A 17314-nucleotide genomic window follows, 5' to 3' on the forward strand; every position below is an offset into this window, starting at 1 on the left:
GTGAATATATATATATATATATATATATATATATATATATATATATATATATATATATATATATATATATATATATATATATAAATCATGAGAAAGAGACACATATCTCACCTCCACCAACAATGCGAGCGCGAAGCGCGAGCTAAATTTCTTTAGTATGTCATGAAAACAGGAAAAATGTACCTGTTTAGGTTTGTTTGTAGTTACTCATGAGGAGGGTCGATACATGTATCTCACTAGAGAGCGAGCTGAAATTTCTTTATATTCTGACCTGAAAGCTTGATATTCTAAGCATTTTTGGTACCAATGATTAAGATGGGTATCTAGAAGAACAATAGATGCGAGCGCGAGCTGAAAATTTTGATCTGGAAAAAAAGACACTTTAATGGAAGATATATATCCAACAAAAGATTATTGCAAATCAAAGTTCTTTTGAGGTTTAGAATTGAAAACGGGCCATTCTATTCACCTATATAATCATGAAAAGTATGGGTTTTTGGTACATGATGCGAGCGCGAAGCGCGAGCTGAAAATTTTTATATTTTAATCTGAAAAGCAGACATTTTGAGCACGATTTTAAATCAAAATCGAGTTGGTATCTCAATCTCGCTTGCTGATTTCAGTGTAGCATTACAATCTTATTTTATTTTTAGTTGCACATGCGGAATTATTGGGGGGGGGGCAAAACGATATGTTTGCCCCCCAATATTTTCATTGATGGGGCGATCGCCCCTTCAATTCAATTCAATTTTATTTATTTCATTTTCAACAGAACAAAGTAAGGTCAAAATAATTACATAAAGACAAAATAAATTCAGGTATGTACAGTATATGATATGTATCTAAATTAGAAGTAAAACAAAACATAGTAATATAATATATATAAGCAAAATGTCATAACCATTATAAAATAAAATTCTGAGAAAATGGAGGGATCCTTGCCCCCCCCCAGGATCGACGCCTCTGTGTATACAACTTCTCTCTTAAATCTAACCTGACTGGCAATATCTTTATTCTTCTTAATGCATGATGATAAAATGCAGATTCGGACCAATTAAGACTAGCACAAATTACAACCTGTGTGGCTTCTCGTGCGCCATGCCATCGGGCTTACCGTCATTCCTTATAAGATTTATCTTGCCACCCTTTTACTCCCGTTTATTTTTCCACCCTTTTGAATTAATGATTTATTTAAATTAATTTATTCACCACTGGTGGGATGGAACACCCTATCAACAAAAGTTGATTTTCGTTGGGGTCCTTTTATGTCATGTGTTAAAAAATATCAGATACATAAACATTTCATTCTTTTTCATCTTGAACCTCCACCCATCTGTTTAATAGTTTTGAAAAAGAATGTTTTTATTTAATAACAATATACACAAATTGCGAGGGAAACAAACTGATTGATGGCAAACTATAATCATCATGATCAAACTTTTCATTTTTCATCATCATTATTATAATTTTTCTACCCTAAATTATTGGGGGGATGATAATACAGGCCATCCCCCCACTTGAAATATTGGGGGGGGGGGATATATCCCCCCCATCCCCCCCGTGATCGACACCCATGTTTGTACCGCTGTTTGTGTTTGATATGGTTTGAATAAATACTATACTATACTACTAATTGCATCTATAATAGACACCAACCTGCAATATAATGACAAAGAGCCGGGATACAGTGAGGGGGACGTGGGAGGGAGGGATAGATGAGAGAGAGAGGGGGGAGAAAGAGTGAGTGAATTTCATAATGCTGTTTAAGAAGTAAGAAGTTTTCTTTTTCATTTAAAAATTCACATGGATCGAAGATTTGAAGCGCCGAGTATGTATAAGTTTACAAATGGCTAACAACATGTAGTGTACAAAAATATGTCAAAAAGCCTGGGTTTATTGCCTACAAACATCAACAAAGCCTGCTATTCTTAAGCAAAAAGTCAATTTGGGTATGTAAAATGAGAAATTTGAATTTAGCAGTATAGCAATATAATACATTAACAGTGTAACAGTATTCACAATGTTTCATTGGATTTGATGATTTATTTCCCAATTACTTCTTTATATTCTTATTCTGTACTCTGCTAGAGGATTTAATTCCGATTCTAAGACATAACCGCACATAATCATTTGCTGATATGTTAATTCTCATGATTATAGAAAGAAACTAAATACTACTGTAACTGCATCAGTATACACTAAATACACAGAATACACTAAAATGGAAAACGCGATGATTAAGATTATTGTTATGATTTCTCTTCATATTCAACGGAAATGTAATATTTCGGAGTATATCGTGACAGTACCGAAATGATGACGTCACAATTCCCTTTTCCCCGCATTTCAGTGTTTTTATACCATATTTTGGTAGAGCATTATGGAATACCTTCATAACCCAAATATATTGGGAATCGGTCCATGGGGGCCTTCGATATGACTTTATGAATACAAATTTAGCCTCATTGAAGTCAAAGCAATATCGACCAGGGGGCCGTTTCATAAAGCTGTTCGTAAGATAAGAGCGACTTTAAGAACGACTGGTGAACCTTTCTTACGCACTAAATCATCGCCAATGAATATACCATTTCCTACAAGAAAGGATCACCAGTCGTTCTTAAAGTCGCTCTTAACTTACGAACAGATTTATGAAACACCCACCTGGTTCCTAAACCTTAGAACCAGTCCAATAATACATTGATTCAAGTGGGGTTAATAATGCATTCATGAGGTCATATCTAAGATCCTCATGGACCGGACCCCACTAAATATGAGTTGTGGAAGTATTTCACCATGCTCTACCAAAATATGGTATAAAAAACGCTGACATGCAAAAAGTGAAAATTGATGAAGTCACACGTCAGTACTCTATAGCATAAATTAATTGTGTTCTTTGTTACACATTTACTTTAAAAAAAAAACGTTTGATTCTGCAACAAAAATATCAACATGGTTATTCAACTTAAACGGCCGCTATAAGGAGATATTGCACAAATCTGAGACTTAAATGTACAATGTTCAGTGAAAGTTGAATAGATTTTGAAAATGCATTAGAAAATGCATAAGAAAATGAATTTGATAATATTAATGTATCAACAGATTGATCTTAAAAATTAACTGGTTTAATTGTACAATCACATTCAATCATTTCAACGTTTAGATTGATGTTTTGTTTTTTTTACTGGAAAACATGTTGGCCCATGCCCATGTTGAGTGTTACTGAAATTAAAGATCCCAATATAAGGAAAACATTTGAAGACATCTGTCTCCCTGTGCCCGTTGTATTTGTACCGACTGTCGATGATGATAACGTCACATTCATTGATTCTGTAGTGAGTGGAACATCTACACGTGGAAACGAGACGAGAATAATTAACCAGATACGTTTAGTGACTTCTAGCTCACACTTCAGCCCCCCCCCCCCCTCAAAAAAAAACCAACAGGGCATCATTGTAATTCCATTTTTATTTCGATACAGTATAGAACAGATTTAAACCAATTAGAACACACATGAAATGTGGCATATCGATTAATTGGTCAAAAAAGGTTTTGTGTTTCAAAATTCAAGTAGCCGAAGCGGATGTCCCAATTGGAAGAGTAAGACAACGGATGACATTTCGCCATATCTATGACAAGCAATTTTATCATTGAATCATATTTTTTATTGACAACTGCAAATCTATATATCAAGAAATATGATTTTATAATAAAACGACTTATCATACGTACGTCAACGTTACGTTAGCAAAATTGTAAAGATGTGACGCGAATGCTTACCTTTTTCATCTTCACATCGTATCCCTTTAAATCCAGACGCACATGCGCAGTAGAATTCTGTTCTTAAGTTGATATCATAGCATGTTCCTCCGTTGGTGCAAGGGTCAGGATGACACGGAGACACTGTAAAGTTATACGGAACTATTTAGAAATTATCATCTTTACTAGAGCATTTAATCTGAATATTCATGACAAGATTTTGAACTCAATACCTCCAAGTTTTTTTGGATGAAAGAAAACATGGAAAAGTTATACATTTATAATACAGTTATGGTAAGCCGCCAATTTTGAGAAATATGATCTTCATTCAAAATAGGCCATATATCGTATACTATATTCAATTGTAGGCCCTATGCCATGAAATAATCAAATATGAAAATAAATGGTAATTGCATACTAATTTTGATAGTATGTCTTTATGAAAATAAGAGTATTAGAAATTTAAGTTTTATTTATTTTTAGTCTATTTTAATCAAAACTTCCATTGAAATATAACGAAAAATGTTTACTAATAAAAATTTATGTATGTGTGTGTGAAGTTATACACGTACTACAGCTTTGTCAACTCTTTTTATTTTAAATATTGTGTGACAGAAATGGATGAAGAGAACAAAGGTAGGCGTAGCTTAAGTCAAGGTTCCCTAGCTCTGGGGAACCTTGATTTAAGCTACGCCTGCCTTTGTTCTCTTCATCCATTTCTGTCACACAATATATATATATATATATATATATATATGAGATATCTGGGGAGCGTTTCGTCAAAACTTTCCTCGATTATGATTGGCTGAGAGGCACTGTTGCCATAGTAACTGACAGATAAAACGTCTGACAAGTCCTTTCAATAAACACTCCCCTGAAATAACCCTGGTATATAACATCCAATTCTTGCCACTGTGAGTGGTACGGCTTTAATTAACTTCGGTATCTGACATTAACCAGATTTACATTATGTGAGTTTAACGGTGCAATATCACCACAAATTGTTCGTTACATATTTTGGTATAGGCGCCCTACATTGAGCATGTGCATTCTGAATAAAAACCAGGGGAGCGTTTCATCAACATTTTTTGTCCAACGAGTTGTCAGATCTGACAACTTTCCTTGATTTTGATTGGCTATGAACCACCATTACTATGGTAACTGTCAGATAAAACTGGACTTGTCGGACATTTGGTCCAACACGTCCTATCATGGAAAGCTCCCCCGGAATGACATCAAAGTGAAATCAATATGAACTCCATTTTACATTTCTAGTTTGCAAGGAACTGATGTCGCAGGTTTGTAGTTATCTTTTCTTGAAACATAATTATATGGTATTTAGCCTAACCTAAGTTGTCGCAGGTCTTGCCCCCATACGAAGGTGGACAATCACACACAAAGTCCCCTCCATTAGGCGTAGGTGAGCAAATCCCTTCTCGGAGGCATGGATTTGGATAACAGGGATCGTCTGAAATAGAGGTATGAATAGAAATAATGAAATAAGATATACGGAGATCAAAATTGTGTTTCATGCACAAGACATAATCATGCATTTAGCATCACTTCTTCTTTTACATTTGTCTAATCTTAGTAACCTAAGCAAGTCCTCCTCTTAAAGATCATTGATATGATTAAGAGTCTTTATGACTGATCGAAATTTTTTAAAACATAAATACTTCAATTATTCATCAACTGTTATATTCTGCTCATAAAAAGAATATTTTCTCAAAAGTGACGCACCTTGGTCCCGTAACACAAAGGTTAACGATCAATCGTATGCTTGATATTCACGACTGATTGTACATTGTAGTCTATGCAATCAACCGTAGAAATGTTCTACGATCATTGCTAAGTTTTTTGTTACGGGTCCCTGGTGGGAGTTTCATACAGCTGTTCTTAAGTTACGAGCGACTTAAGAAACGACTGGTGATCCTTTCTGGTATATTTTGCCAAACTAATTTTCATTGATTTAATGCCTAAAACGGATCACCAGTCGTTCGTAAAGTCACTCGTAACTTATAAACAGCTCTATGAAACACCCACCTGCTTGAAAGAAAAAGAGTGTATTGTATCCCAGAGTGTTTTCAGTGTGCTTATAGTTAAGAACTAAATTGAAATCATCCTCACACTGTTATATTCGAGCCCTCTAACAGGGTGAATCAAATCTTTCTTCACATAGTGTAAATTGTGAACACACTGCGAACACAATGTTTAACACTGTATTCCCAGCATGGATGTTTTGAATGGCAAACTGTTATCTACCTCTATGCTATTTAAAGTGTTGACGCCCTCTGCGTTCGTTGCCTCTTACCTATTTCACATACTGTTCCGGAGAATCCCATCTGACAAGCACAAACGAATTCTGTTTGCATGTTAACATCTTGGCATAAACCTCCATTTTGGCAAGGACTTGCGTCACAGGGTAGAACTAGTAGAGCGCCAAAGTTTCATCAACATTATTCCAGCACAATGAATAAAAAAGATACCAATAGCAAAAGAAATGTAGAAGTATTAACGACTGTGGTAATGATGATCAATAGGGGTGGTGGAATTTTAGTAACAATTAGATATATTTCGAATTCGATTTAAAGTCCTTTATCTTCAACGTAAAACCCTCATGACGCACCAAGTATTATTTCCTAACTACGGTAGTACAGACGTTTTCTTGGATGTTAGAATCTGAAAAGCTGAAATTACTATAACCGGGGTGAACGCCCATTTTAAAAGTTGATTTAACGTCATAATTTTTACTGAGGAAGTGGTTATACTGCAGCTGATGATAACAAAGTAATTTTGACTTCCAAAAAACTCTTATCCATATATACCTAACTACCTCATCATTCGTTCTGCCAATAGAAGAAGATGACAGACAAAAGAAGGCGTTCAAAGCAGTTCCTTGTTTTAAACAAGGATTGGGGATAAATGGATTGCTACGTAGTACTGGAATGTTAAAAAAGAACAACAACACGCAGGGATATAAACCAATTAAATGGTAAAGTGAGGTCAATTGATTCAACCCAGCTTAGATCAGATATTGAAGAGTCGAGTTTGCTTGCTGATGTATCCAGCTCTGCTGAAGAATAAGGTCACTAGTATGAGTTATTATAAGAGAATCACTGCATAAAAATGCTCCACATCGTATATGTTTCATTGTGGAACAGCCTGTGGTACCTTGGGACAACGAATGCCAAACGGAGACAACTTGAACGACGATGAAGGCGAGCAAAGCTAACAGTTAATAAACAATTGACCGGAGAAACGTGGACAAAACATTGTTTGAAGACGCGAAGGCTAAGTACTACAATGAACATTATAATCGATTGTGGAAATGATCATAAAGCACTCTATGGAATCGTCAACAAACTGATGCATCGTAAGACTAATTCAGTTGCTGGGCTTTCATTTCACTCTTCACTTGTTGAGTTAGCTAGTGACTTCTCAATTTAATTTACTGGAAAGATTGAATTTATTAGACATGTTAGATGTAACCTACAGCCGAACGCATCCACATCTGATAAAGAAGAGTCAGAAAGAGAGTTGGACAAAACTGTACCTTTCTCGTGTGATGATCATTTAACTTCATTTCATGCCATCATCTCCTTTAGAAATACAGAGAACCATAAGTCTGACTCCCTCAAAGTCATGCTCCCTAAATCCTATTCCAACTACAGTTGTGAAGGAAAACGATGACTTGATGGCTTTGCTGTTTTGTAGCTTCTGTTGCTTGTCAATGCTTCCCTGCAGGAGGTAAATAGGAAGGAAAGCTTACTGGACAATTGAAACTCGCACATGTTCCTCTTGTGCTGAAGAAGTTGATCAGAAGCTGATCAGTTACCGTCCCATATCGCACCTACCTTTTCTTGCCAAAGTTGTTGAGAAAGATGTTGCGAAGAGACTGACGACACATCTGCAGGACAATGACCTTCACGAGACCATGCAGTCCGCCTACAAACAGCTCCACAATGTCGAGAAAGATTTTCTTAGGATATCCGATGATATATTAAAATCAGTTGACAAGAAATGGATGGTAATGAATTTTGTGAAGCTAAATGATGACAAGACTGAATCTTTCGCCTTTTCTTCACCACTCGTGCGAAACAAGATTGTCCCACAAAATCTTTATATTGGCAGTGTGTCTGTCCCTCCTTCAGAGAATGCTCGTCATCCGGGTGTCTTCTTCGACCAGTGTATGAAGATGGACAAGCATATTTCCAAGGTATGCCAAAGCGACCTACTACCAGCTACGAAATATATCGCCTATAAGATCGCTAATAGTAATACTCATTCGTTTTGCAGCAGAAAGCCTAATTCATTCCTCATCACCTGTCGGACTGACATCTGTAACAGTCTGCTGGCTGGTCTTCTTTCCACTATGCTGAACAGACTTCAGAGCGTACAGAATGCTGCTGCTCGCCTGCTAACAGGTACGGAAAAATATGACCACATTAACCCTGTTCTCACGGAGTTCCACTGGCTACTAATTAAGTGCAGGATCGAATTCAAAATCCTTCTCCTGACTTTCAAGGCTGTCCATCGTTAAGCTCTAGGTTGTGACTTCCCTAGTAGAACAACGTCGTCTACAACCTGACTTGCGCTCATCTGGTTCTGGTGTCACCCTTCATGTACACATCACACACCTAAACGGATATAGAGACCGTGCTTATTCATCTATTGCTCCACGTCTCTGGAACTCCCTCTTTTCTTCTTTGCGTGAAATACACAACACAGAACTCTTGAAATCGTCTCTCAAAACTCACTTATTTCGCCAGATGTGCAATAATGAGCTTAACTGGATATGCCTGCGCCTATGAATGTTTTTAACAGAAATATTGCGCAGTATAAATGTTGTGGATCATCATAAGTACAAACAGTCATATATCATCGGCTCAATTCTTCATCTACACATACTGACTCACGGGATGCAAGGAAGAAAGACAATCACTCTACTGCCATATGATTGTATGAAATGGAATTTGTGGAAGAATTAGAGGGACATAATGCGATCGAACTTATAACATTATAACATATAACTTGTGAATTAGATACTGTCGGAAACATAATGACATCTCTGATCTTTGAATTTTGTAGCCCAAAACTATTTAGATCATGGTCACCATAATCCAAGTTTGATGTTGATCCAGTGAACGGTTCTTTCATTATCGCAAGAGCTGGTCCGACGGACGGATGACAGAGGTTAAAAACTGTTTCTCTCTGCCAACTTATGAATATCTTATTTCTATTATTGACATTTTATTTCAGGAAATATTCACCTGGCAGTGCACATCTTGTTCCACTGAAACCAGGAAGACAAGAACACATAAAAGCAGACTGTTGATTTACATTCACACAAGTTCCTCCGTTAAAACAGGGATTGGAATTGCACGGAGTGGCTAAAAGGAAAGAAAAAAAAAGATATCTATAGCGAAACAGAATCATTGTAAGATTTATTTTCTCCTAATTCAAATTACGAACTAGATCGATTTTCTACCGTAGACAGTAAAAATCAATGTCTCCATCATTCAAGGACCAAGAATATACTACACACGCCTAGCTTCCTTTTTTTATAATGCCCTTTTTGTGATTTTGGAATTTGTCACTCCAAATCTCTCCCACATACGCATGACCTAAGTTTGAAAATAATCCCGCAAAAGGTTCTTTTATCATTGCGTGTAAGATAATTATATCTAAAAGTATATACTGACATTGGGGACATTTGACATCATGAACCCCGATTCTGATAAGATTCTCATTGTCTCTCCGATATGCATACATGAACCAACATTAACGGTGATCCTCAGACGGTTTGTCAGTTATCTCGAGAACCATGTTATCAAATTTATTTCGTTAAAATTACATTAGGATATTCACCTGAGAGTTCACATCTTGTTCCAATGAAACCAGGAAGACAAGAACACATAAAAGCAGACTGTTGATTTACATTCACACAAATTCCTCCGTTAAAACAGGGATTGGAATTGCATGGACTGGCTAAAAGGAAAGAAAAAAAATATCTTCAGCGAAAGAGAATCATTGTAAGATTTCTTTTCTCCTAATTCAAATTACGAACTAGATCGATTTTCTACCGTAGACAGTAAAAATCAATGTCTCCATCATTCAAGGACCAAGAATATACTACACACGCCTAGCTTCCTTTCTTTTATAATGCCCTTTTGTGATCTTGGAATTTGTCACCCCAAATATCTCTCACATATGCATGAGCTAAGTTTGAAAATGATTCCCCAAAAGGTTCTATTATCATTGCGTGGAAGATAATTATATATAAAAGTATATACTGACATTGGGGACATTTGACATGAACGCCGAATCTGATTAGATTCTCATTGTCTCTCCGATATGCATACATGAACCAATATTAACGATGATCCTCAGACGGTTTGTCAGTTATCTCGAGAACCATGTTGTCATATGTATTTCGTTAAAATTATATTTGAATTTTCACCTGAGAGTTCACATCTTGTTCCAGTGAAACCAGGAAGACAAGAACACATAAAAGCAGACTGTTGATTTACATTCACACAAGTTCCTCCGTTAAAACAGGGATTGGAATTACATGGAGAGGCTAAAAGGAAAGGAAAAAAAAGATTTCTTCAGCGAAACAGAATCATTGTAAGATTTCTTTTCTCCTTATTCAAATTACGAACTAGATCGATTTTCTACCGTAGACAGTAAAAATCAATGTCTCCATCATTCAAGGACCAAGAATATACTACACACGCCTAGCTTCCTTTTTTTTCATAATGCCCTTTTTGTGATCTTGGAATTTGTCACCCCAAATATCTCTCACATATGCATGAGCTAAGTTTGAAAATGATCCCCCAAAAGGTTCGATTGTCATTGCGTGCAAGATAATTATATCTAAAAGTATATACTGACATTGGGGACATTTGACATCATGAACGCCGAATCTGATTAGATTCTCATTGTCTCTCCGATATGCATACATGAACCAATATTAACGATGATCCTCAGACGGTTTGTCAGTTATCTCGAGAACCATGTTGTCATATGTATTTCGTTAAAATTATATTTGAATTTTCACCTGAGAGTTCACATCTTGTTCCAATGAAACCAGGAAGACAAGAACACATAAAAGCAGACTGTTGATTTACATTCACACAAGTTCCTCCGTTAAAACAGGGATTGGAATTACATGGAGAGGCTAAAAGGAAAGAAAAAAAAGATTTCTTCAGCGAGACAAAATCATTCAAATTACGAACTAGATCGATTTTCTACCAAAGGCAGTAAAAATCAATGTCTCCATCATTCAAGTACCAAGAATATACTACAGACACCTAACTTCATTTTTTATGAGATCTTTGAATTTGTCACTCCAAATCTTACTCATATATGCACACATGATCTAAGCTTGAAAATGATCCCCAAAATGTTCTATTATCTTCGCGATCAAGATATATTTTCAAGTGTATATACTGACATTCATGACATTTGACATCATGAACCCCAAAGTCTTATCAGATCATCTAATCACTGTCTCTCCGATATGCATACATGAACCAAGATTAAAGATGATCTTCAAAACTGTTTGTCAGTTATCTCGAGAATCCGGTATTAAAATTTATTCTTTAATATCATATTTTAATAAATTTACCTGACGCTTCACATCTTGTTCCCATGAAGCCAGGAAGACAAGAACACATAAAAGCAGACTGTTGATTTAAATTCACACAAGTTCCTCCGTTAAAACAGGATTGGAATTACACGGAGAGGCTAAAAGGAAAGAAGAAAATAAAAGAATCATGGTAAGATATTTCTCCGAAAGTAAATTACGAACTAGATGGATTTTCCACCATAGGCAGTAAAAATCAATGTCTCCATCATTCCTAGAACAAAAATATAATACAGACATCTAGCTTCATTTTTTATAATGCCCTTTTGTGATTTGGAATTTGTCACCCCAAATCTCACTCATATATGCACACATTATCTAAGTTTGAAAATGATCCCCTAAATTTTCTATTATCATCGCGATCAAGATATATTTTCAAGTGTATATACTGACATTCGTGACATTTGACATCATGAACCCCAAAGTCTTATCAGATCATCTAATCACTGTCTCTCCGATATGCATACATGAACCAAGATTAAAGATGATCCTTAAAACGGTTTGTCAGTTATCTCGAGAACCAGGTATTTAAATCTATCCCTTTATTTTTATATTTGCATACTTACCTGACAGTTCACATCTTGTTCCAATAAATCCAGAAAGACAAGAACACATGAATGCAGGTTGCTGATTTATATTCTCACATGTTCCTCCATTCAAACAGGGATTGGAATTACATGGGGAGACTGAAAGGAAAACGAATATCATCATCATAATCATGTGCTGTCATGATGGCTATACATCAGGCACCATCAGACGCCATGGCAGAATTATAGATCTACTTAATTTGTAACTGAGTGATATATTGCTTTTTCATGATCAACACATCGACCAACCAAACATAAAACAGGCACTAAATTGTTTTAATTGCAATTCTATAAGTCACGGTGTAAATCAAATAATAATAAAGGCAATGTTGGAGAGTCTGACAGAGAACTTGATAGAAATTCAGTTTTACAACACGATGTAACAGTTCAGATTCATTTATTGGTCCATGCATATAATAAACAAAGACATCTGTCTTCCACATGCAGTATACATACAATACTAATATAAAGTATATAAATAATTATACTGTGTGAAGTACAATCCTATACACCTGAAATTGAAAATTTGTTTAAAGGTCATATTTCTATTTCTTAACGTGGGCGGGGAGTTTTATTCCTTTTTAATATGAAGTAAGTCATACTTACCGGTTGTAGTTTGACATGTTTGACCGGTGTACGGAGATGGGCAAGTACAGGTAAACGAGTTCCCATTCTGTTTGCACGATCCGCCGTTCTGGCATGGATTCGGGTTACATGGACCCGATACTTTTTAGAGGAAGGGGAAAAGATTAACCGACATCCAGTAGTTTTTATCCAATCTCAGACAAAAGTGGAGAAGACCCAATAGTAGCCAGGGACCACTCCCCAAATGTATGCAATCAAACATGCTTATGTTGAATGTTTATTCTCGTTCAATATCATAGCTTCTTGAATCTACTCAATGATTTAATCAATAAATTAATCAATCAATAAATCAAATCAAATAAATAATCAACATTAATCGATTAATTTAAATGGTTCATTGACTGATTAATTGTAGATTTACGGGTTTAGACAATAACAAATGCAGGTTATCTGTTTAATCATGTCATTGCAAATTCTGATTGGTTCCAAATGTTCAACATTGCTTTCAATATTCCGCTATGTCATGTTGGTTATGGATTCGAGATTCGTGATTATTATCCGACCTATCATTTTTTTAGCTCTGCCAAACAGGTCATCTGCATTATTCCCAGATAAAATTTGTCAGTGAACATCATGTCCCGACCAGATTCGGCTTTACATTTGCATGGTTACTTGAACATAACACCCCATTAATATATCTAATGACTATCTGATCAGGTTTAACGTAAATGACATTTGCAAAAAGTAACAATAGCTAGAAGACAAACAGTCATGCTTAATTCTATCAAGTTTTTATTTCAAGTATATATTGTTCATGGAATATCTTTTTTAAGACTCTTCGTTGTATAGTCATCAACGCGCATGATTGTTTTTTATGTTATTTTTTATAAATTCTATCGATTTCGCCTTTGGGACTGCTAGTTTTCGGCACGGGTTTGGATAACTGACTCGAAATCATTACCAACTTATAGGCACTCCTCCTAGGCTAACTAGACGGTCGAGGACAAGTTCAAGGTCACACTACTAACATCAAGACTATTCTCGGGAAGTACAATACTGCTTGAATAAATTAAAAATACCGATGTGGTAGGATGAGATTGGGTCACCGTGCCCGGTGTGGTCATGTTACACTGCTGTAAGGTGGATTAAATAGAAATTACTAAATGAAGATGAAGAAGTTCAGTAGAGGACAAATGACCCTGGAGGACAGTGAAGACATTCAGCGTTGATAACAGACTTTGTTTACGTACCTGAACTTGAGATGGTTAGGCCAATTTCTTTCACCCAAAATATGCTGGTTTGATCGACGTACGTCGCTCTACGAACATAAAATGATTTCAGTAAAACATGTATTGTTAGTTATCTTCGAGCACTTTGCCAAATGATGGCGCGATGTTGAATAACATCATTGGATAATCATTGTGTTTGCAATGACAAGTTTGCGGTACGAATCTCATTATGAGCAGGAACTTCATCTGCAAATTTTCCCTCCTTTTGTTTCAAAATGGGCTACATTGTGGTACTAGACGAAATAGTACTAAAAACTCGAAAAAGGTTTTCAAAATCATATTTGAATTTTAATTACGATCTAGGAATCAGGGAGGTTTAAGCTTGTAAATTCGAAATTCACGATGTAAGACGCCGAACATAATATAAATATGTGCAAACTAAAGACACAGTAAAATAGAAAGGAATTTTTCTTTCGAACTTTCATGTACACGCCCCGGCCAGCCACGCACACTGAAAATTCGGTTGATGTAGCTGACCGGAAGATTGTTTTTATGATTGTGGGTAGCCTAGCTGCTGATGGCGCAAAGTCAATTTGACAACGATCGGCTACATTCACAATGTCACATACGTCTTACGCAATATAAGCAATAAATCATTTTTTAAAAGATTTTATTTTCATTTTTTTCCATCAGCATCCTGGTGCTCGAAGAGATTTCAATAAGAACATTTTTTTTCCAAAAGGAAATTAGATGTTTAGCCAGCGGCGTAAACGTGTTCTTTAACTTCTGCGTCATTTTAAGAAAATAATACAACCTCCTGATCGACCTTAAAGAGTTGTGATCAAACGCAACTTCTAAAATCAAACATAGCCAGACTTTCTATCAATGAAATACGTGTAGTAAAGACTTATCCTTTAATATGTGAGTTGCATATCCCAATTTGAAACGGGCCTCATCTGAGCGCATGACCTATATTGTTAAAACAGTATGCAAGCGGTTAGATTTATACAAGGACAAAATGACCGAATTTGCCCTAGCCGTTAATAACTTCGCTGTTGGGCTTCATTTTCTATTTGTTGTTCAGTATACACAGGTTTGAAGAGTTTTGCTTTTGGAACTTTTTAATCCATTATAACTATGACGATTTAAAACATTTAATGTAGGTATATTTCACAATTAATTCTTTTGCGCCAAGAAAAGGGGTGTGGGAGTTATGATTCTTTTTCGCCCAGCAAAGGGGTGCGGGAGTTATACTCACACAACATTCACATCTGCAGACTCACTCAAGGGGGCGTTCCACGTGAACGTATTCAGGAAAACCTTTGGGGAGTTGTTCTGATGCGTCACAGCATTGTTGCTTCCCCCTGGGCAAGAGACAGTTTTGAAGTTTGTTTGATCGGTGACCGACCATGTACCGGTGATTTGTTCTGTTCCTGTCCTTCTCATCTGCATGAAGATACCTCTAAACCCTAAGGTGGATGGATCGAATGTACTCTTTGTAACGGTAACTGCAAAGGTGGAATTACATATTAGACCGTTCATCTCTATTTTTTCCACATGATTTAAATAATATTTCAAGGTGATTTTCATGAAGATATTTTAAATAATAGTGCTAAATTAGACACAATTAAATATCATCCCTTTCTTTTTATACAATAGGAGAGAATCTATTTATCCTATGAATCTAATCATACTTTGACAAACGAAGCATTCATACACTGTCTTGTAAACAACAGTTTGACCAACCAAAGATCAGATTTCTATTATGATTGATGTTATCAAAAATTGTTGAGAATATTATATGCATCCAAGAACTGGGCCCAGTTTCATAAAAGGTTGCGAAAATAGCAACTCTTGCGGGAGCGAATCAAAAATGAGAATCTCCACCGTTGCCATGGTAGTTGACATTCCAGCCAGACTTGCTGTCATAGCAAAGTTTTAAGAAATGGGACCCTATAGGATTCAGTCTTTTATAGCGTCATAACTAACTTACAAACGCCAATTTAGAACACCAACCAGGTTTTACTCCAGCTTCCTACTCCTCTTATGAATGATGAATTTTAAAGGCAGACGTGTCATTATATGTTTTAAATAGATCCCAAGTCAAAAAGGTAACCCAAAAGTGTTGTCATTCTTTTAATATCGTAATTGAATAACAAGTGTAACATTAATGAGTAACATGACCTAGACCCCTCTTTTGTGATGGCTCTTTTTCCCCTGTATACATCTTTAAAAGGTCATTGAGGTAGAGACCGCTCCTCACAAAACATATACTACTTACTGGTTAATGGTTGGCCAGGAGTGTACCGAATACTGCCTACCGATATGAAGTATGGACTTGAATCAGTTTGTGGCTCCACCTGATGGTTGGGTGTCATGGTATTGCATATATCGGGTTTTGACTGGTTGGTGCGCCACTAGGAAAGGCTTCGACGGTGAGGAAATACCATGACAACGAAGACAGTATATGTATTGCTGTCAACAACCTGCTCCTTGCCATCCTATTTGGAGTTATGTGGTAAGTTAAGTAAATGAAATGAAGAAAAAACAAGCTTATTCTACATACTCGAATTGAGCTAGAATTTAGTCAAAACAAGGAATTTTAACACTTCAATCTATTTTGCAATATTGTTTTTCTTCATTTTCCTAACTATTAGATAATTTCATATGAATATACAAGGTTCCTTGAAGGGTATGGATGGTTGTAATAGGGAAGTTAACAATTGTCATCAATAAGCAACAATAGGGTTATTGAAATACTGTAAAAATAAATACAATATACTCACAGATCATGTTCATTTCTTTTAGTTCAGACAACCATAAAGGTATTCTTTTTAATCGCACTGATAACTTATGAATACAGTAAAGACGACATGAAAATGTGTGACAATGCAATGACAACAAAATGATTGTTATTTTTTATTGTGGGATCCTGAGTTACAAATAAGTAAGATATATTTCAGAAATTTTCGACATATCACTTTAGATAATTGCTCATATGTTATGTAATTTATCGAATTAAACTATATTTGCAATTATGAAAAAAAATCGTACATACTGTACCTCTCAAGAGATGCTAGGTGCTCCTGGTGGAAAACAACAGATCCAGTCACATTTATTAGTAAATCTCCCACTTTCTTATTTAACAGATTTTAAGCAATCAATTCAAATGGGAGTGGTGGTACCCCTTTGCAGTTATACTAGATTAACAATCAATTGTTTTTATACCATGGATCATGACGGCTCGATCGTCGTACACGTCTCATGGACATGCATTTTTGTTCGCACTTGCAATTAGCATATTGTAGTCTGGATTCAACAAATAAAAAAAACATTTGTCGGGAATCTGAAATCACAAGTCCATCCTTGACCCTGTCAATGAGGGCAAGAGAGGGAGAAAGTGATGGGCAAACATTCGAAACTTAAATACGTTTGTGTAATATTAAAAGAAATGCATTTCTGAAATTTTATATTGTGTATCATATCCATCCTGTCTACTATTTATAAAT

The 17314-nt window shown here is 35.9% G+C and overlaps 2 protein-coding genes across 2 annotated transcripts; both read right to left on the reverse strand.

The window, feature by feature from the left end:
- Nucleotides 1-2690: 2690 nt before the first annotated feature.
- Nucleotides 2691-6177, reverse strand: LOC121409513 (protein jagged-1b-like). The gene is made up of 4 exons (XM_041601430.1): nucleotides 6068-6177; nucleotides 5105-5224; nucleotides 3778-3900; nucleotides 2691-3345 (listed from the first exon to the last, which is right to left on the reverse strand). The coding sequence occupies exons 1-4, from the start codon at nucleotides 6126-6128 to the stop codon at nucleotides 3179-3181; spliced, it is 471 nt and encodes a 156-aa protein (XP_041457364.1). The 5' UTR covers nucleotides 6129-6177; the 3' UTR covers nucleotides 2691-3178.
- Nucleotides 6178-11568: 5391 nt separating this feature from the next.
- LOC121406860 (putative defense protein 1) lies at nucleotides 11569-16302 on the reverse strand. Its single transcript, XM_041597730.1, has 6 exons — nucleotides 16087-16302; nucleotides 15064-15313; nucleotides 13827-13894; nucleotides 12598-12717; nucleotides 11971-12090; nucleotides 11569-11618 (listed from the first exon to the last, which is right to left on the reverse strand). Exons 1-6 carry the CDS (start codon nucleotides 16181-16183, stop codon nucleotides 11569-11571), a joined length of 705 nt encoding a protein of 234 aa, XP_041453664.1. The 5' UTR covers nucleotides 16184-16302.
- Nucleotides 16303-17314: the final 1012 nt, after the last annotated feature.

This window comes from Lytechinus variegatus, chromosome 2, assembly GCF_018143015.1.
Source record: "Lytechinus variegatus isolate NC3 chromosome 2, Lvar_3.0, whole genome shotgun sequence".
NCBI lineage: Eukaryota > Metazoa > Echinodermata > Echinoidea > Temnopleuroida > Toxopneustidae > Lytechinus > Lytechinus variegatus.

Bases quoted from the DNA above. Each gene is read 5' to 3' on its own strand.
- LOC121409513 (XM_041601430.1), bottom strand. From the start codon at position 6,128: ATGCAAACAGAATTCGTTTGTGCTTGTCAGATGGGATTCTCCGGAACA. The intron at 5,225-6,067 runs GTAAGAGGCAAC...CCTCTATTTCAG, and splicing joins CGGAACAGTATGTGAAATAG to ACGATCCCTGTTATCCAAAT. The intron at 3,901-5,104 runs GTTAGGCTAAAT...ATAACTTTACAG, and splicing joins CAAGACCTGCGACAACTTAG to TGTCTCCGTGTCATCCTGAC.
- LOC121406860 (XM_041597730.1), bottom strand. From the start codon at position 16,183: ATGACACCCAACCATCAGGTGGAGCCACAAACTGATTCAAGTCCATAC. The intron at 13,895-15,063 runs GTGAGTATAACT...TTATGTTCGTAG, and splicing joins TCTGCAGATGTGAATGTTGT to AGCGACGTACGTCGATCAAA. The intron at 12,091-12,597 runs GTAAGTATGACT...TTTTCCTTTCAG, and splicing joins AACATGTCAAACTACAACCG to TCTCCCCATGTAATTCCAAT.